The sequence below is a fragment of the Ailuropoda melanoleuca genome, chromosome 12 (genome assembly GCF_002007445.2).
Source record: "Ailuropoda melanoleuca isolate Jingjing chromosome 12, ASM200744v2, whole genome shotgun sequence".
Taxonomy (NCBI): domain Eukaryota; kingdom Metazoa; phylum Chordata; class Mammalia; order Carnivora; family Ursidae; genus Ailuropoda; species Ailuropoda melanoleuca.
The window spans coordinates 77,982,090-78,002,330 of NC_048229.1; the positions used below are offsets into that span (position 1 = coordinate 77,982,090).

Below are 20,241 nucleotides of genomic sequence, written 5' to 3' on the forward strand. Positions count from 1 at the left end.
GGCGGACGCCGCGGGGCCGCCGGGGCCCCCCGCGAGTGGAACGTCGCCTACGCGCTGGGCGGCGCGGCGGGCGACGAGACGCGGGACTCGGAGCTGTCGGAGCTGTCGGACACCGACCCCCTCTCTGAGACCGAGCCGGCCGCGCGTGACGCTGCCAGTCCCCGCCAGGACGGGGCGCCGGCGGCGCGGGGCCCCCTGGGGCCCGGGCCTCGCGGAAGCCGCTGCCAGGAGTGGAGGCCGGCGCCGGGACCCCCTCCGGGACAGGGCGACGTGGAGGAGGAGGGGGCCCCCTCGAAGCAGCGCGGGGACGGTGAGTCCAAGACGGGCGTTAGGCGCAGGCGGAAGGCCGCTGGGAGGCACTGGGTCCCCGAGGCCCGGGCCAGCGTCTTGAGGGGCATTCAGGACCCTTGGCAAGGCCCTCCAGTCCAAGTGGCCCCCGCGGACGGCATGAAAGGAGTCCCTTCTGGCAGGGCCGCCAAGACTCCTGAGAGCAGGCCGCCGGGGGAGACCCGCGGGAGCTACTGCATGTCCGAGGATAGTGACATCAACATCACCAGTGAGGAAGAGGACCGAAAGGAACAGCCTTTCCCCGGCCTCAAAGAGAAGGAGCGCGCTGGCGGTGTCCCCTGGGCTTCCCTGGAGAGCAGGGCTGCGCCACCAGAGGGCCTTTGCTGCTATATTTGTGGGTCGGCTCTGGCCCCGGCCTCGCAGCACCAGATCCACGTGCAGAAGCAGGAAAAGCTGGCTCAGGCCCCCTTCTTCCCCTTCTTGTGGCTGCATAGCCCACCTCCAGGGGCGCAGCCCATCAGCGAGGGCGGCAGCACCCTGGTGTGCCCCTGCTGCTTCTCCTCGCTCATGCAACAGTGGCAGAGCTTCGAGCTGGCCAATGTGCCCGTCCTACAGCGGCTGTACGTGGTACCCCTGAACAGCCATGCCCCTGGCATGGCCTCCAAGGGCAGGAGGCTCCCCAGGGAAGAGGGCCCGCCTGCTGGGGCCCTGCCAGAGGCCTGCTACCTCTGCGGGGAGGACTGTACCCAGGATGCCCGGGCAGTGACCTCCAGGATCCTCAATGGCAGTGCCAGGGCCTCCATGCATTTCCCCTTCCTCAGCCTCCTGCCCTGTCCCCCCAACGCCCGGGGCCCCAACAAGCGCTGTGAAGTCCGAAGCTGCCCCAAGTGCTTCAGCGTCCTGGAGGACGTCTGGGCCCTGTACCGGGCCTGCCAGAACGAGGAGCTTATCACCTCCGTGCAGGGCTTCCTGGGCAGGTATCACCAGGCTTTCTCAGCCTCAGACCCTGCTCTCTCCGAGCCGCCGGCACCGGCCCGGGGCAGCCCGGCATCTGTCTGCTACATCTGTGGGGCTGAGCTGGGCCCTGGGAAGGAGTTCCAGCTCAACGTGAACCCCTCCAGCCGCCTGGGAGAGAAAGAGCCCTTCTTTCCATTCCTCACTGTTTACCCGCCTGCCCCACGTGCCAGGCCTGCTGACTCCACCGGCCTGGTGGCCACCTGCGTACTCTGTTACCATGACCTGCTGGGCCAGTGGCTGCAGCACGAGGCCCGCAGCGCCCACCACACCGTCAGCCCCTGGTCTCGGCAGTACCAAGTGGAGACATTCGTGTGCTTCTTTTGTCAGCAGGAGAAGAAGCGGTGTCTCGGGCTGAAAGCCGTGCGGGTGGCCCGGCTACCCTTGTTTCTCTACACCCTCCGAGCCAGCCACAGCCTGCTGGTGGACGATGGGCGGCAGCTGATCATCGGTGCCTGCGTGGAGTGTGGGACCCTCGTATGTGCTGGCCCAGGGCTCGCCCGCCAGGGTCCCGTGGGTTGGAGCTCCCCAGTGGCAGCAGCGATGAAGGTAAGTGGCGGTTTTCCCTTCAGCCTCTGTGATTCAAGCAGGGAAGGAAGACCTGTTATTTTTTGTTCCTCTGCTGGGGAGGAGGTTGTGCTGATTCTTTGCGATCTGTTCCAGTAGAAGGTGCCCTCCCAGGGTCACCGGACTGGCACGTGGGGAGTGCGTGGGCCTGGCTGAGCCGAGAGGCACGTGGAGTTGAGGGGGCCAGGAGTGGTCTTGTGGAAGAATAGGGCACTGCTGAAAACAGCAGGCTTGGGCCTGAACTTGAGTGTGTTTGCAGCGGAGTCCGTCAAACAGAGGAAGTTCGGGGCATGTCTGTCATCCGCCTGATAACATTGGTAATTAGTCCAGCCGTGCAGGTCACCGGGAGGTCCCTGCGCTTACCCGGTTGGAAAGGCCGCAGAGGCGGCGGTTCCCCTCCACTCTGGAGCGCTGGCCCTGCTTAGCTCCTGCAGCTTTCCACCCAAGTTCACACTTTTCCTTTGAGGCTCTTTAGTTGCTTCACAGCAGATGGAAACAGATTTTCAGACGTGGGGGTTTGGGACCCTGGGGACAGTGGCCTAAACAGACTTTCCCCCTGGTGGGAAGAGAGTCTTTCTTCTCTGCAAGTCAGCTGTGCAGGAGGAGGGCGGAGGGGGTGGCGGGGCTGGCGGGGCTGGCGTTCGCCCCGTTTATTAAGGCGCCTGCCTTCACGCTGCCTGCCCAGGAGGAGCCAGACTGGGGCTCAGTTAATTTTGGATCTGGCTTTGCAAAGGCCAGAGGGGGGCCTGCCCCCAGTGGGTCTGGGGAAATAGGTGTTTGTGAGTTGTGATCACCGTGATGGCCGTGGGGGGCCGTGAATCCTAACCTCTGCTAGAAACACGTAGATCGGTTTGTTTCAATCAGGTGCTTGTAGTGGGAGCCACTGGCGAGGGGCTGGCAGAGGGCCCTGTGGATGGGGAAGAGAGGCTCCAACTGTTCACGAATGATTGTTCAATCCGTTTGAGAGGCTTCTGGTCCTGCCTCCCACTTACATGTGCGCGTGTGTGCTTGCGCGCGCATGCAGGGCCTCTTGGGTCATGGTTCATTGACGGTGGTTGCATCTGTAAAGTGGACTCATCCTCCCAGTTCCCTCCAGTACTTGCCCTGGGCCTTCATGCTCTGCCTACGCTTCCCTCTCTGCCAGTGTCCCTTTCAGACCACAGAGACGTAACTGGGGGCTTTGGGCCTCTCACTCTAAACGGATGCACGGATCTCTCCCCCCGCAGATGCTGAACTTATCATTGGCCGCCTGTGGCCGTCCAGCCTGTGGGTTTGCTCCTGGGTATCTGAAGAAGCCCAGTTTCTGGAAAGGCCGGAGGTGGGAGGTGAGCCTGGCTTTGGAGCAGGACAGACCTGGCTTGCCCTGTCTCTTGGTCACTGAGCACCTGCGTGGACGTGTCTTACCCTCCCTGTGCTCTTCCCGTTGGCTGGGGAGTGAAGATAGGGATCGCCTGCCCCTGGAGGGCCAAGTATGCGAACAGATTGAGCATGTAGTCAAGTGCCCGGCACACGGTGGGACCCTCCCATCCACCCGATGTGTTGGGCAGGGTTTTCTGGGATACAGGTCAATCGTCTGCGGAGCTCTCCATCTGCAGGATGGTTGTGGATCTCAGGCTTGGTGATGGTGGCACACAGAGGCGTCAGAGCGCTTCCTCTGAGGTTTGCCAGAGTGCTTTTTTGCAGAACATCCACTCTGGGGTGAGTTTTCCTGTGTTGATTTGCTCACTCATCAGGAGTTGATGAGATGCCAAGTGTGGGCCTCACGGGTAGGAACTGGAGGAAACCGTCCAGCTAGGAAGGTGGCAGTGGAGGGTAGCCCCGTGGGGATGGAAACGCAAGCTGGTGTCTGCCCAGAAGGGGTCAGCACGAGTTTGGGAAGGCTGACTGGCTTTCTCACTTTTGTACCGTTTCTAAAGCAAGTTATTTCGTTTGCTCCTATGAGGCCTTATTATTCCCATTTTACGTTTGAGTAAATTGACTCAGAGTAGTCAGACAGCGTCGGTGACTATCACACAGCCAGTAGACGTGGCTGAGGTGGGTCTTCAACCCAGGTCTTCCCACCCCTGAGCCCCACTCCATCCATCCCCTGATGGAGGTGTAGCCTTGGAAGATGGGTAGGATGCGGTGGGGGACGGCTCAGGGGTGGGGTCCAGCAGGAGAGGCCCGAAGGCCGGTGGGGAGGTGGGAGAGCCAGTGGGGATGAAGGGGGACTGAGGCTGCAGTGAACTGGAGGCCTCGGAGTCAGGCACAGGAGGCAGTTTTGAAGTCTTGGAAGGCACAGGGGAGAGATAAAAAGTCCTTGAAAGAAGGCTTGGTACGCACGGGGAAGAGATCCACCCAGGGCTGGGCGGTGGCAGCGATCCAGGTGGGTGGTGAGGCCATGGGCCTGGGGCAGGGGAGGGCAGCAGTGCAGCTCCCAGGCTCCAACAGCCAGAGGGCGGGAGGAGCATCAGCTTCTGCCTGGAGCAGAGCCTGACTGATGATCAGTAGAAAGCCGGAAATGCAGCCTCCTGCCCTTCCTTCCTCCCTCCCATTCATTTGACAAATGTTTATGGAGCGCCTACTCTGAGCCAGGCACTGTTCCAGATGCTGGGGATCTGGTGGCAAGTGCAGCGCCTTCAGTGTCAGGGGGAGGGGCACGGCGGCAGCAGCAGAGAACACGACTTCCCACAGAGCCATAAACAGAGCAGGACAACCCCGGCGCCAGGGTGGGCACGAGGGGTGAGCTAGTGCTGGCCTCAGGCGGCTGGAGACAAAGCAGGGACTCCCTGCCGGGGCCAGCTCTGGAGTCCCGCCTGTCTCTGGTGTGTGGTTTGAGGATTCAGGGGGAGTGGCTTAGGGGCATTGGAAGGTAGCCACCGGGAAACCACTGAGCCGGAACGGCATGTTCTGGAACCTCATCTCTACCGCCTGCTATGATGCCTCAGTTGTTCCCTGGTACACGTTCATTCATTAGTGAATCAGCCTTAAACACTAGGAAAGAACACGGAGAAAGGGAGCAAGAGAGAAAGGGAGACTGGAAGGTGTCATCGACACCCTCTGTTTGGATGGTGTTTGTGGCTTTTCTCTCCAGCCAGACTTCTTGCTTCCTGGAGGGTGCGCTGTACCGTACAGAGTCCCCAGATCTCTGAGCCCACGTCTGACACAGGGCTGTGTTGGGGTTGGGCGGGGCAGGCTGCAGCCCACCCTCACGGGGGCCTGGCACCCCTTCCCTGAGGAGGAACACCAGCATGCGGGCATCTCCGTGAAGCCGCAGAAGAGACCCTGGGTCGGCCTTCACCCAAACCTGGCTGCATGACCTTGGGTTACACTTACCGTTCTCACTGCACCTGAGAGGTGGAGATGATCTTTCCTCTGGAAGGTCTGCAGGGGAGTGGCTGGTGCGAAGTAGGAACTCAGGACACGTTCATTCAGTTCTCTCTCCCTGAGGTGCTGGTACCTGGGGATTGTGTCTCTTGTTGGCACTCAGCTCCTATGCTGTTGCAGCCTCTGCTCCCCACCTTTCTGCTGGGGGAGGCTGGGTTGTTCCACTGTTCAGAGCTCGGGGGCACAGCAGGCCAGGCTGCCAGAGATGGCATCTGGGGATATGGTGACAATGATGATGGCTTTACAGAATGTGCTCTGTGTTCAGACCGTGCCACTTGCGTCCCTTGTATCACTCATATTGGATCCTCACAGTGCCCTGTGCAGGGAGGTGAGCATCTCCATTTCTTAGAGGAAAAGCAAATCCAGAGAGGGCAAGCGATTTGCCCAAGGTCGCGCAGCTAGTAACAGCAGGAACGGCATTGGACTCCAGAGTCGGTCTCTGGCGTCTGGGCTCTAACCTCTGCTGTCTCTTGCCTTTCTGTCCTCTCTGGGGCACCCGCTGTGACGGTAGCAGTGCCCTGGAGGGGAGATGGTCCTAATTTCCCTGCACATGCCTCCCCCGCCCCTGGAGCAGCTGAGAGGCAGGAGTTAGCTTCCACGGGCCAGAGGCCCGGGAAAGCCCCCACCGGCGGGCTCCGCTATCCTGTCCCCCTCCCCTCAGTTCTCTGCCCTGCTGATAAGTGCCACCCTTTGTCTCTGCTCCCCCCTGGCATCGTGCTGGTGTTAAGATGTCGGCCGGGACCTCCTGCTGCGGGTCGTCCCCGATAGCTCTGCTGCGTGATCGCTGGGCTTTTCTCTTGTGTGCCAGTTGGCGGGCAGAGTGTCCTGCCCTCTTCCAGTGATCCGTCTGGGGAACGTTCTGGGTAATGGAGCATGCAGCTGTTTACCTAACCGCACCCTGGCCCCTCACTGCGGGGACACCGGGCCTAGCCCCTGGAGCGTGGCCTCCGAGCCTGGAACAGGTGCTGCTGCTGAGGCCCCTTTCTTTTCTCCACGCTGACATCTGAGGCCTGCAGAGAGCGTCTGTCATCACTCGCCTGTCAGGGCCGGTCCGCACATCTGTTTCCCGTGTTTCCCAGCTCTCTGAGCCCACACGGCTCCCTGCTCTTCAGGGAGGGCCTGGCAGCCCTCCTCCCCGGGGCCAGGCTCATGAGACACCTAAGTGAGGCGAATGGAGGGGGGAACCTTCCGGAAGGTGCTAGAGGGGGCTGCCTGGCCAGGCCAACACTGTCACCCTCTCCCTAGCAGCAGATGGGAAGTGGCTGGGCTTTGGGTGTTTCTCATGCTCCGACCACCTCCTCTAAGGGGGGGCCCAGGGTTTTCTTGGCAGGTTGGGAGTCATCTGCTCAGAGGAGTAAGCTCTCCAGACATGCCTTGTCCTAAACCTGGAGACAATTGGGGACACCTGGGAAAGAGGAAGTGGAGACAGAAGTTCTCCAAAACTCAGCCTGCCCTGGGAGCAGGGAGGGGCAGGCGGTAGGGAGGCCATCTCTGGCAAAGTCCAGAGTCCTCCAAACTTTCTGGCTCCTTCTCTGCGTAGATCTCTTGGGATCTTACCCTTGGGAAGTTAACTCCACGCGACTGTCTTTGGAGGGTTTGTAGGCTGTGGGCAGGCTTGCCCCACCGGCACAGTCTCTGGGCTGGGGAAGCACCCACATCTGGAGTTTGGGTTCCTCTTCGGCCCTGGATCCATAGCCTGGTCGGGGCGGTGGAAAGGGGTGATACTTGGGCCCTCTAGGAAGAGTACCTGGGAACGTGTCTTCCGATGGCCACGTAGCCCCAGGTGGGACATTCATGGGGGCCATTGTGAAGGAGCTTCTATTCACCATGTGACCTTCGTGGAGTTTTCCCATCTGTCAAAATGGAAGGTCTGGTCTTCGGGGGTCACAGGCAGCTTGCATTCCTCATGTGAGGTCTGACCGGTGTCTGGCACTGTTGAGGATGCTGAGCCTGTGTCCGGACTTACTGGTAAATATCCAGTAATTGAGGGGTGCCCGGGTGGCTCAGATGGTTAAGCGCCTGCCTTCGGCTCAGGTCATGATCTCCAGGTCCTGGGATCGAGTCCCGTGTCCGGCTCCCAGCTCAGCAGGGAGTCTGCTTCTCCCTCTCGCTCTGCCTCTCCCCCTGCTTGTGCTCTCTGTCTCTCTCTCTCTCTCAAATGAATAGGTAGACTCTTAAAAAAATAAGTAAGTAAATAAAATATTCAGTAATTGACTGGCCGTCTCTTCTGTGGGGTTGGGAAGGAGAGGGCGCCTTCCTGGAATCTAGGTTTCCTTTATTTTCCTTTCTTCCAGCTGTATTGAGATACAGTTGACACAGAACATTGTGCGAGTTTAAGATACAGCATGTTGGTTTGATATATATATCTGTTAAAAGTGATCACCACAGTCTCACCACATCGTTACTTTTTCTGTGTTGTGGGGAGAACATTTAAGATCTACTCCCATAGCCGCATTCCGGAAGATATCCGAAGCTGCAACGACCAGCTGTGCGTTAGTCCCCAGACATGTGAATCTTGTCCCTGAAAATTTACGCCTTTGTCCAGTATCTCCCCCGTTCACGGGGTCTAGGTTTTAAATTCAGACTGTGTTGTGGGGGCCCCCCAAAAACATGGTATTCTGTCCCATGTTAGGGGCAGAAAAACTTCATGGATCACATTTTTGGGGGCCACACTAGACCAGGAGGACCAAGCCCCCAACCTAATGCCGCTTTATGCTGGCTTATTTTTTCAGTAATACGAGCTAATTAGATGTATAGGTTTTGAAAGAAATTCTGGCTGTCCTGCCTCTTGTCTCTGCTCATGCTTCTACCCTTGTCCAGGGCTGCCCTGGAGAAACACACCTGGAGAACCACACGTTCTACCCGTGAGATCAACAAACGTGNCCGCTTTATGCTGGCTTATTTTTTCAGTAATACGAGCTAATTAGATGTATAGGTTTTGAAAGAAATTCTGGCAGTCCTGCCTCTTGTCTCTGCTCATGCTTCTACCCTTGTCCAGGGCTGCCCTGGAGAACCACACGTTCTACCCGTGAGATCAACAAACGTTTGCGTGCTGACAGTGTGGAACCCGGCAGGCCCTGCCCTTGGGTGCTCATGTTGGGGGTCGGGCGGTTCTGGTCACGATTGTGCAGTGTGTTGAGTTCTGTGCTGGCGTCTGCTGGGACCTCACAGGAGGGTGGGAAACTGGTATGTTCAGGGAAGGCTTCCCGGAGGAGGTGACATCTAAGCTGAGTCCTGAAGGCTGGAAAGGACTCAGCCAGGTTCGCGTAGGAATCATGTGCTCCTGGAGGGGAGAGTATGTGCAAAGGCCTAAATGTGGGGAGTGGGATTTGCTGGAGAATCTTAAGTAGGTTTTTCAAGTGGGAGGAGGTGATGCTGTGGGAGTGGTTGGCAGTGACCGGATGTGGTTTGAATCAACGTGAATTTTATAATATCAGTGACTGGGCCCTACCTCAACCTATTAAATCAGAATCTCTGAGGAGTGGCTCTGGTGGCCCTGGTATTTTAAAGCTTCTAGAAGATTCCAGCACTGGGATAAGAACTGCTGATGGAAGGCATTGCAAGCATAACCCAGGAGTTTGGGACTTTCACCTTGAAAGCTGTGATGGTCACTAAAAGGATTCTATTCCTTCGTTCCGTCAATCTTTACTAAGTACTTAGTGTGTCCCATGCACCGTTCTGGGCATCAGGATCCAGCCATGAGTAAACCAGATGGGGCGCCGGGAGGGGCTGGAACAGTGGTCAAAGGAGTGGCCCAGGAGAGGTGGGCGGGCTGGGGGCTGTCCCCTGAGCAAGGAGGACGGTCTGGGCAAGGGCCTGAGGTGGGACCTCTGGACAGCGAGGAGGCTGGGGTGCCTGAGGGCAGGGAGGGGCCGGTCAGGCAGGCCTCTTGCACTGACCTTGAAAAGACATTGTTTTTGTTTGATGTGTTTTTCAATGGAGATATCATTCACACACCATAAAATTCACCCTTTTAAAGTGGCACATTTGCAGAGTTGTGCACCCACCGGCGCTGTCGTCTACTCCGAAGCATTTCCGTCGCCTTCGAAAGAAGCCTCACAGCCGGAGCAGTGACCCTGCATCCCCCGGCCCCTGCAACTGCGCATTTCCTTTCTGGCTCTTTGCATATACTGAGTCGATGCACGCGGCCTCTGTGTGCGGCTCCGTTCGCCCAGCGTGTTTCTGAGGGCTGCCCCCCAACAGCAGGTGTCCGTGTGCGGAGAGACCACGGTCCGCTTATCCCGGCTGCAGCTGACGGACATTCTGGTTGCTTCCACCTTTGGCTCAGGCGGATGAGGCCGCGTGAGGCTGCCGTGACCACCTGCAGACGGTTTCTCGTGTGGATACCTGTTTGCATTTCTTGCGGGTAGACACCCCGGAGCGGAATTGCGGGGTCACCTGGCAACTCTGTTCAACCCTTTGAGTTCTGCTTTCCCCCTGGGGTTTTAAGGACACGGTAGGACTTAGGTCGTTCTGTCAGCTCACTGACCAAAGCCACACGTGTCATCCTAGGTCTCCCGATGCCTAATTGGTGTTGGGAGATGGGAGTCAGTCTTCTCTCTGGGAGAAGGGGAGTTGTGTTAAGGATTGGGAAGGGGTTGCCCTTGCTCTCAGGGCTTTTGACTAGCTCCACCTCCAGCCCAGGAAACCAGGAGCACTGGATTCTGGCGCCAGCACTCACAGTGGCCTCGAGCAAGACTCTCCCCCCTCTGGGTTTCAGTTTTCCACCTGTAAAATGGGAGCAGACCGTGGACTAGCGGCCGAGCCCCTTGGTGCCTGCACAGCTGCCTAGCTGTAGCCATCTCCTCTTTCTGGCCCCGTTGGCGGGAGCGAGATTGAGGGGGTGCGTGGAGAAGGCCCCTGACGGCGAGGTCTCGCTAGACTCTGAGTCCAGTGGCTCTCAGGTGCCCTGCCCCAGCACTGACCACCCCAGCCATGGGCTGTCGCTCTCTGCTGCTGGCCGGTTTGGTGTGGAACCCTGTACGGAAACCCTGGTCGGTGATGCCAGAAGCCTCAAGTGAAAAGCACGAAGGTCACAGTCAGAATTGGGCTCAAGTGAGCCGGGGCAGGCATGTGGGGACCCTGGGCATCAGCAGGCGTGTCTGGGGGCTACTGTTTCCACCCAGCGGGCTGTTGGGTGAGAGTGAAGAGGCGAGAGGAAGCAGGGGGTCCACGGAAGACCCCCTCAAACCTCAGGGCCCACGGAGGCCACGTCTGCCTGCCCACCAGTCAGTATCCTCTGTTGGGCAGAGCCAGTGGCAGGGAAGGGCACAGAGGTTCTGTCCTTCCACCTGGTCCTGGTGAAGACACAGTGAGGCCTAGGGAGAGGATGATGAGGACACTGAGGGTCCTAGCAGCACGCTGATAGCGCTCACTCCGCCAGCTGTCGTCCTGTAGTGCCTCATGCAACCCTCCACCTGTCTTATGAGGTAGGTTTTCCAATTTTATTAATGAGGAAATTGAGGCACAGAGAGGGGAAGTCATTTGTCCGGAGTCACACAGCTGGCTGGGAAGTTTGGAGCTGGGATTGGAACCGGGCCGTCTGGCTCCAGCATCCAAACGCTTAACTGCTGCGCCACTCTCCCCAGGATGCCCCAGGGGAGCGTGGGATGCTGGGATGCTGCCACATGGGGGTAACGGTTGGTGGACCTGGTGTGTATGGTTCAGTGCTGGGAGACCTGAAGGCCCAGCAGATGGAAGGTCGCCACAGGTCAGGTTCAGCTCTGCCCTCTGGGTCCTGCTGACCCTCTTGGCTCCATTTCCCGCAGCTGCCCACTGATGGGCCATCAGCCCAGGACCCCAGTAGGTCTTGTCACTGGCTCTTCTGCCACCAGCTAATTGGGCGACCTTGGCTAAGATGCCAGCCTCCTCCCCAGGCTGCCCCTTCCTCCCCTGACCACGGAGGGTGGTGTGAACTGGCCTGTGGGGAGGTGGCATGAGCCCCATCTTTCAGATGAAGAGGCCAAGGCTCATAAATCTGGGAGCTGGGGATCAAATTACTAGCAGTAAGTGGTGGAGCTGGGCCACCGGTGAGAACAGGGTGGTCTGGCTCCAGGGCCTGTCCCCCGTCACCCTGCCCCGGGTTTAAGCGGCCCTTCCTGGAGATGGTGTGGGGGTGGCAGGGACCTGATCTTCATCCAGCCCTGCCCTGCTTCAGCCACACAGGAGGCTGCCTGGACCAGCTTCCAGCAAGGGGCTTGGAGGAGGGGGTCAGAGCATTGACACACCGCGGCGGCATTTTATAGGCCATCCCAGACCCGTAAACCTCATCTCCCGGCTTCTAGACGGGAGGGTTCGCAGATGGGGATTAACAGGCTTGTGTGGCTTCTGATGAGCCAGTGACACAGGCAGGTGGGAGGCAGGCGTGGGCATGGCAGGACCAGAGTGTGGGGGCACAGGGGGTCCCGGTCACCACAGCACAGGGTCCACTCTGAAACGAGGGAGGCCGGGAGGAGCCTTCAGGCATTGGAGACTGAGACGGCCTGAGAGCCTGGCTTGCCATTGGCTGCAGCACCAGCTCCTTTAATCTGATTCCTTTGAGCGGCTGGCTTTCTCCAGGCTTGCCGTCTTCCCTTCCAGAGGGCCTTTCTCACAGTGCTGTTTTTTCTTTTGTGTGATTATGCGACATCCCGGGGCCGCTGGACAAGGGAGGCCTAGAGTGTTCAGAGCGGCTTTATGCTCCTTTCCTGGGCTGCTTGCACCAAGTGCTGAGGGACTGCCAGCCATGCAGAACGCAGCTTGGCCCTGGGAGCCACCCGGGAGGGACAGGCTGAAGTGAGCTGGGCGTCCCTGGGCCACCAGCCTTGCAGAATGCCTCTCGGCCCTGGGAGCCACCCGGGAGGGACAGGGTGAAGTGGGCTGGGCGTCCCTGGGCCACTAGCCTTGCAGAATGCATCTCGACCCTGGGAGCCACCCGGGAGGGACAGGGTGAAGTGGGCTGGGCATCCCTGGGCCACCAGCCCTGCAGAAAGCTGCTCGGCCCCTGCTGCGGACCCATTGCCTCGGTCTTGTTGCAGAGGAGAAGAGATGCGTTTCTGACGCACATTTTCCGTCTCGTGCAGGAGCTGAAGGTTTGCCAGCGGACCTGCACGTCCCTGGTTAGGCATGAAAACTGGCCACTGGACTCTGTCCCTTCGACCCCACCATCCAGAGAAACCAGGCTCAGGGCTGGGGTGCCAGAGTGTCAGACTGTCCCCCAGTGGCCTCTTTCCCCACCTTCTTGTGCTCTGTGTGCGAATAGGAGGCTTTGTTGGTGGCCTGACTCTCCTTCTCTTCTTGAAGCTGCAGGAGCTTTTCTTGCCTTTTCAAAACTGGGCAGGGCGGTAGTGGGCCTGGTTTTGTGAGCTCTCATACTGCGTGATTGCTGATTGCTTCCCATTAACGGGCAGACCCTGGCCCTGGCTTGCCAGTTACCTGTCACTTGTCAGGTGACTAGACGAATTGGACCTTTCTCTGGGGGTTTTAAGGACCTGCTTCAGGGCAGGTCCAAGGAAGGCGAGTGGGGGAGATGGGTGTCGCTGGAGGCTGGCTGAATCAGGAGGCCAGCGGGTTGCTGGGGATGGCATGAGAGCCGGGGAGGGGGAGGGGGCCTTCTTCCTCTGACATTCCCCAGCCCCCTCCAGGTACATCCGCATCCCCCCGCCACCCCAGCGCACTCACCTCTCCCATGTGTTCCCAGACCTTCTCTCTTCCATCCTGTCCCCTCACTGCGCACACACTCTCACCCCGGCTCCCTGCCCGCCTCGCCCCCTCACGCATGTATGTGCTTGCGGCCGTGTGCTCGCTCGCTGCACCACACTCCCTGGGGAGGGGTGTTAGCAGCTACTACAGTTTGGGTTTGTCTCCTCTCCCTTTTAACTTTGTTAGTTTTTATTACTCCATGAATTGGGGGCTCCTGCATGTTTATGATTGTTTTGTCTTTCTGATGGATTGCTCCTTTCGTTGCAGTGATGTACGCCCCTCTCTCTCTGGCAGTGTCTCGAGTCTGTCTTATCTGGATTATCCCCCGTCTGAAAATCAAGGCCCCAGAGGCTCAAAGAAGGGAAGTGACTTGCCCAGAGCCACACAGATGTCCAGGTCAGGGGCAAGATTCACGCTGGCCCAAAGCTTTCTCCACTCCAGCAGCCGCTTTGGGGTGGTGGGTCTGAGAGGAGCCCCTTCCTGGTAACTTCTTGGGTGCCTGCATTTTGATGTCATCGTTGTCAGGCGGCCAGGGCTGTGTCCCCGCCCGCCCTCAGCAGAGGACCCCCCAGGAGCCCGGCATCTGGCCTACAGCCTGCGGGAGCTCAGCTGAGCATGCTTGGAACACACTCTGGAAACTTCTCACCAAACTCTGCTCTGGAGTTCCTAACCCTCCCCACCCCGTTTGGTGAGATTGTTCCGAGTGTGTTGGGCAGACCTTCTGAGTCCTCCCATGGAGAAAGCGTTTCTGTGGGTGACAGGAGAAATGTCGCCCCTCCCTGGCTTCCTTGGTCTGTGGGGGCCTTTTGGAACTTGTGCCAAATCCACTTCCTGGTGGCTTCACCCTGGCCAGGCCCACGGTCTGAAGCTCCTTGGGGGCTCTGCACTGGTGGCCTGCCAGCTCCCCAGTTCCGGGGGAGAGCTGCCTCTGCCTTCCCAGGGCATTCTGGGAAACTCTGGGGCCCTGCAGGGAGCCTGGGGGGACGTTGCCTAGGAGATGTGTGTATGGGGGATTGACTCAGAAGGGGGCTGTATATCGGGGGTATCAGCCAGGATGGTGGGTGAGTCTATCCAGCAGGGTTTCTCTGAGCCCCTACTATGTGCTGGATGCTGCAGGATGAGGGAAGCAGGGCACACGGGGTGGGGGGGAGGACCACGATCGTGCCTGCCGGAGGGTGTGAACGCCATTACTTACCCGCTCCTCCTAGAAGCCATCCGTCGTAAACACGTTACTGTTTTCCATACTACTGGGCCAGAAAGCACGCTGCCCGTGAAGCTGACACCCCACCCACTGTAAGACTCCTCCCGATTGCAGCAAGCTTCCAGTGTGAGACGGAGTCTGGTCCTTCGGATCCCTGGGATGTGGGGACACGTGTGTGTGATGATGATCAGAAGTGGCAGTGACAGCTGCCATGAGTTAATGCTGGCGAGACATTATCTTACCACCCCGTGAGTGAGGGAAGTTGGCACTCATCTCTCCTGCTGGGCCCCTTGATGACTTTGCAGGGACTCAACAAGGTGGGTCCCACTGAGCCGGGATCGGACCCTGGTTGGGTTTGAGGCAGCGACACAGCCACACTCAGGGCCGTGAGGGAGCCGTGCTCCTTGGGATGCATGTGTCTCGCCTCTGTCACCTCTGGGTCCAGGGCTGGGGAGCAGTCTCACTGCCAGGCTGGCTCTGTGACATGCAGGTGCCCGGGGGCATGACGGGATTCCTTGTGATTCTGGCTGCAGTGGCCCCGGGGCCCTGGCTGGTGGGAGGGGCGTGAGCAGGGCCAGGCTGTGACCCCACCTCCCCACTGCCCTGCTGGGGCTGCTGCCAGCTGGACCGAAGGTCCAGGGAGGGCCTGGGCACCCACCCACCGGGCTGAGAGCCCTGCAGACCTAGGAACCTTTCTGCTCTGGGGAGAGAGAGACAAGTGCATGACACACTTGCCTCCCAGATTTTTCCCCTTCTGAAGGGCTGTTCCGCTCTGTCCCTCCGCTGCTCCCAGCCATCCATCCGGAAGGGGTGCTGTGAGCACTGTGTCACCCCTCTGAGACTGATGGGGAAACTAAGGCTGCAGGTGGGGCGATGCTGGTCTGCTCTCGGTGGGCGGATGGTGTGGTTTGGCTAACGGTGATCTGAAGTCACATGTCGGCAGCCACCCCTGCTACCCGTGTGGTCCTCAGCATGTCACTTTCCCTCTCAAGCCTTGCCCCCTCACCCATACACCAGGACAATCCTAGGACCTCCCTCCTAGGGACGTAAACAGGCGGAGTCCCTCGTGGAGGGCCTGGCGAGCTGTCCAGACTCTGGAAGTGGTGACTAGTTACTGGGAGCAGAGGAAGGAGGAGAGGGAGGAATGTGAGGCCCCGCTGACAGCTGGGCCTCAAGGGCCCCTGGAATGAACATGCCCTGCACCCCTCACCCCTACCCGTGAGCCCCGACCAGGACCATGTATAGCCCGTAGCAGGAACTCCTGGTTTGTTTCCCATGAGCCTGGGCGCCAACTGCAGAGAATCCAGGCCCTTTCAAAATGACCACCACCACCACCCAGCTGTGGCCTCCTTTGTCCAAGATGAGGCAGTATGGGGGATGGGAAACCTGGAAGTTGAGCCTGGAGCACATGGGATCTGAGCTGCATCGTTCCTTCTCTGGGCTCCCGGTGTTCATCTGAGAGATGAAGGGGGCATTCGGGTGAATGGTGGATGGTCCTTCCCCAGACTCCGGGCCCCGAGAACACCCACGTTGGCCTTTGGTGGCAGTCAGCAGGTACATGCCACCTGACTGCTTGCGTGTCTGTCTGTGGGGCCTGTTCACGCATCGGTACGTGGGAATCAGTGTGGCATGTGCGTCACAGGGCTCGGCACAGAGTACAGGCTCCATAAATGTTGGCTCTTAACTACTCATGCGATTTGTCATTCAATTTCTTCCCCAGCCCTCCGCATTCCAGAGAGCTGAGCTGTGGACTTCAAACACACAGGGGTCTGGACCGTGGGAGTGAAACGAGGTGAACTGGGAGGGGCCCTGTGGGGGTCAGGCCCCAGGAAGGGGGACACTGTAAAGTCGAGTTAGAAGAATTTATAAAGACCCACTATTCTCAGTGTTGTGTCCCCATTCTCACATGCACAGTTCTTAACCCTCAAAGCTCCATGCAAACTCTGATGCATGGCTGGATTTTTCTGGGGAGAGGATCAGTAACTCTTATCAGACCCTCACTGGGTTGTGTGGCCCCCAGAATGAAATGCCAGTGTTACAGGTGCACTTACTGTACTCGCACTCGTGAACCCTAGGCGCGTGAGCCAGCTCCTTATTCCTTGAGACCGCCACACTTGTTCCCATCATGATGTCTTGACACCTGTTCTTTCTTCTACTTTTCTGCCTGTTTCCCGCTCCAGGAGGCCTTCTCTGCTAACTTCTGTCCGCTGAAGTTTCTCTTCTCTCCTGGCTGCCATAGGCACTTGTCTGTATGCACCTATTTCACGCTTGGTAATAAATTACACTTTACTATATGTGGTTTCATGTTGTCTTCTGATCACCTCACACGGGTGAGCCCTGTCTCTCCCACTAGACAGAGAAAATAGCTGAAATTGGAATCTGTATCCTTTGACCCTCCACTGATTTTTCTCTTGTGTATTGATTCCTGGTCAGCCCATGGGCGTGGTGTTCCCAAGGAGCGCTGTGGCTGGCAGAAGCACAGTTGGCAAGATCAAAGTCTCAGAGAAGATAGGAGCCGGGGTGCGGGGGAGAAACAATGAAGATGGCGTTAAGTATATGTTTTTAAAAACCACCATAAATAAAAGTTCTAGGCGACATCTCTGCCAACACAAACCAGCTTTGTCCACATTTAAAAACCAGCTCTGGTCAGTAAACTTTTCCTGAATTATGTTCTTTGGTGGATAAGAGACATGGCCACCGTCTTGATGTGCATGAGAATTCTCCCTGAGGTTTCTTTCTTCTTGAGTCTGTTCTGATAATTAACGTTTTTCAAGGAACTTATCCATTTCATCCTGGTAGTCAAGTTAATTGGCATCACTTCTTTAGAATATTCCCTGAGTGTTTTTCTAATGCCTGTAAGTTCTGTAGTGATGTCCCCCCTTTCTTAGGTGATATTGGTAGTCGGTGCCTTCTCTTTTTCTTCTTGATCAGTCTAGCTAGAGGTTTATCAATTTGGTCTCCTAAAAGGTTTATATTAAGAGACTGTGCCTTTTTAAAGTTATTTAGCAAGCCCATTTGGCCTTGAAATGTAATGTCTTTTGTGCTTGCAGCCTCTCTTGCTCTGTTTTTGCAAAACTAGATGAAATGTTCGTGAGGCCAGTAGGCTTTTTCCAGGTTATTGATAGCTTACGGGAACATTTTCCATGCCTGATCTCCTCTCTCTGTGTTGAGTCAGTGGAGGTAAGAGTGATTTCTGTCAATGGACCTGCCCTCATGACCTCTGTGGTAGTCAAGGTGGTGTGTCCTGGTACCTGAGGAGACTTTAGCCAGCCTTGCATAAGTAGCAAAGATTATCTAGACTCAAATGTTTGTTAATGCAGGAGAGGAAACTATGTTATCTTAGAACCGCAGATTGTGAAGAATTGACGTCTCTCTCTAATATATTAGTGGCTCTCTTATTTGGAATATATGCACCTAATAATATTATGTTTCATTTCTTATCATACAAAGTATTCACTGTTAAAAAGGTCTGTGTCCTCCCATACTACAAAGTATATTATTTCTGTCACACAGATAAAATTTGCTGTCAAGTATATTTTATCCGTAACCATGATTGAAACCTCTGTTTCTTTTGTCTTTGCATTTATGGCAAATCTCAGAGTGTCTCTTCAGAATCCTAGAACTCGGAGGAAGCATAGTGATTCTAGAGAGCAACAGCTCTCACTTTGTCAAAGACTCTGAGGCCCGGGGAGGGGAAGGGACTGAGCCGTGAACATGGGGCATATCAGAGGCTGAGGCAGGATGCTTGTGTCCTGGGACATCTCCACTTCATCAGCCAAGACTGTCCCCCTGGCGACAGGTATCTTGATGTGTTTGCATCCGTGATTTGAGGGGCCATGGGATCCCCAGTGCCAGGTACAAAGGGGACTCGTGGGGGTGAGACCAGATGGCGGACCTCCATCTCCAGGGCCACCTTGTGCCTCTTAGAGCTATGGGAGCTTTCTTCTTTAGAAGTTGCATTCTATTTATTTATTTATTTATTTTTAAGGGAGGGGGTGAGGGGAGGAGGGGGAGAAGGAGAGAGAAAGAATCTTAAGCAGACTCCATGCCCAGCATGGAGCCCGACACAGGGCTCGATCTCACCGCCCTGAGATCATGACCTGAGCTGAAATGCAGAGTTGGGCGCTTAACCGACTGAGCCATCCCGTCACCCCTTTTTAAAAATAATTTTTTTAACAGCAGTTTTATTGAGATACAATTTACATACTATAGCATTTACCCTTTTGAAGTGTGCAATTCAGCGGTTTTATTATACTCACAGAATTGGGCGACCATCGCCACTGTCTGCTTGTAGAACAGTCTTCATCACCCCTGAAAGACACCCTGTCCTCCCCTGCCCAAGTCCCTGGCATGCACTACTCCGTGTCTCTGGACGGGCCTGTTCGGGACACTTGATGTAGGGGGAACCGGACGACACCTGGCCTCTTGTGTCTGGCTTCTCTGGCTTAGCCAGGTGTCCTCACAGCTCATCCGTGGTGCAGCAGGTGTCGGCGCCCTGCTCCCTCTGATGGCTGAGTGACACTCCGGCATGTGGGCGTGCTGCATGTTTGGTCCATTCGTCTGCCAGGGGGCATTTAGACTCTTTCTGCCCTCTGGCTGTGGCGCTGGATCCTGCTGTGAACATGCACATCCGGGTTTTTGTGTGAATGTATTTTTATTTTCTCCTGGGCGTCTACCCGGGAGTGGCTTGGCTAAGGCCCGTCCTAACGCTGTTTGACCCTTCGGGGAACTGCCAGGTTGTTTCCAGAGCAGCCACAGAGGTTCTGCCCCCCACCAGCAACGCAGGGGGATTCTTGTGTGTGACTTGCTTTCAAAGGAGGACCAGGGCAGGTGGGCAGGTTTATCTGTCAGGAGACATTCAATAACTATTAAAGTTCTTAAGCCTTTGTATTAAAAGAGGATTTTATTACTGTCCCCCCCTTTTTTTTTCAATTTTAAAGGGACAGATCCCAGCTCCAACACTTACTGTGTGGTCTTGAGCAAGTAACGTTCCTTCTCTGTGCCTTAGTTTCTTCAGCTGTAAAATATCTGTGACTGTATTGGCCTCCAAGAGGGGGTTGGGTGGATTAGTGCACGTAAAGTGCTCAGCATAGTCTCCGGCGGTAAGTGCTGTTATGTTTACATGATGATGGTGTTATCGTCGGAGGGCTTGCGGGACCTGTGGAGGAGGAACAAAGCAGACGTTTGCCTCCAGCCCAGCCTCAGAGGTGGCTCCTGTCCCCACTGTCACGGTTTCCTCCTGGGCATGGTCCATGCCTCTTTTCTACCGAGTAGAGATGAACCTCTCGTGTGCCGCTGTTCTCTTGCTCCTATGCAGTGTTCTAGCATAAACATTGCCCAAAGTTGTATAAGTGCCATTTTAATATGTGGGTGTTAGACCCCAGGTAGCAGGGCCGTGCCTTACTGACCCCCGCCGCCCAGCCCCGAGTGAGCCTTCAGGCAGAACAGAGTCATGGATGAGTGTGGAGCCGTGAAATGTGGAGAAGGCAATGCTGCAGAAGCGATTTAGCTGGAGAAGGTTTATTTCCTTGAGCTCGTGACGGACCCTTGGCGGTGGGTGTGCGAGGGTGACCTGGAAGGACTGGGCCCCTGAAGTCTCTGGAGCGTGGGTGTGGGTGTGGGTGGGAACACGCCCTCGGAGGTGCCCGGGAAGAGGCGGGAGGTGGCACCCAGGGATCAGGGGCAGCTGACCAGACAATCTGGAGCCTTTGCCTGGAGTCTAACATGTTCTGTGCTGCAAACTCAGACAGTAGAGCCAGAAAGGAAGTGATAAAAGTCCCCCTTGATTCCATAACCCAGAGCTTCCAGCCGTTTTCTCTGTGCATGTGCCCGTGCGTGCACGTGCGTGCACACACACTACTGTTGGTGGGACCACACTGTGTGCTGTTTTCACACATTGTTTCCACATGGGGTATCGTGCATATCTCCTAGCGGGGCTAAGACTGTGGACTGTGGAGCAAGACGCTTGGGTTCAGATCTGGGCTGTGCCCCTTACTAGCTGTGTGTTCTTGGGCTAGTGACATCGCCTCTCTGTGCTGTAATTTCTGGATCTGTAAAGTGGGATGATAGCCATGTTCATGTGGAAGATTGGGCAGAGCAGAATGTGTTCGGGCAGAGCGCCAGCT

The 20,241-nt window shown here is 56.9% G+C and overlaps 1 protein-coding gene across 5 annotated transcripts in view; it reads left to right on the forward strand.

The window, feature by feature from the left end:
• Positions 1-6: 6 nt before the first annotated feature.
• GSE1 (Gse1 coiled-coil protein) overlaps positions 7-20,241 on the forward strand; it is a 422,793-nt gene continuing 402,558 nt past the window's right edge. For all 5 annotated transcript variants that reach the window (XM_034639709.1, XM_034639711.1, XM_034639710.1 and 2 more), the window contains exon 1: positions 7-1,851. In XM_034639709.1, the coding sequence (XP_034495600.1) occupies positions 448-1,851 (1,404 nt within the window). In that variant the 5' untranslated portion in view covers positions 7-447. The remainder of the gene's footprint in view (positions 1,852-20,241) is intronic.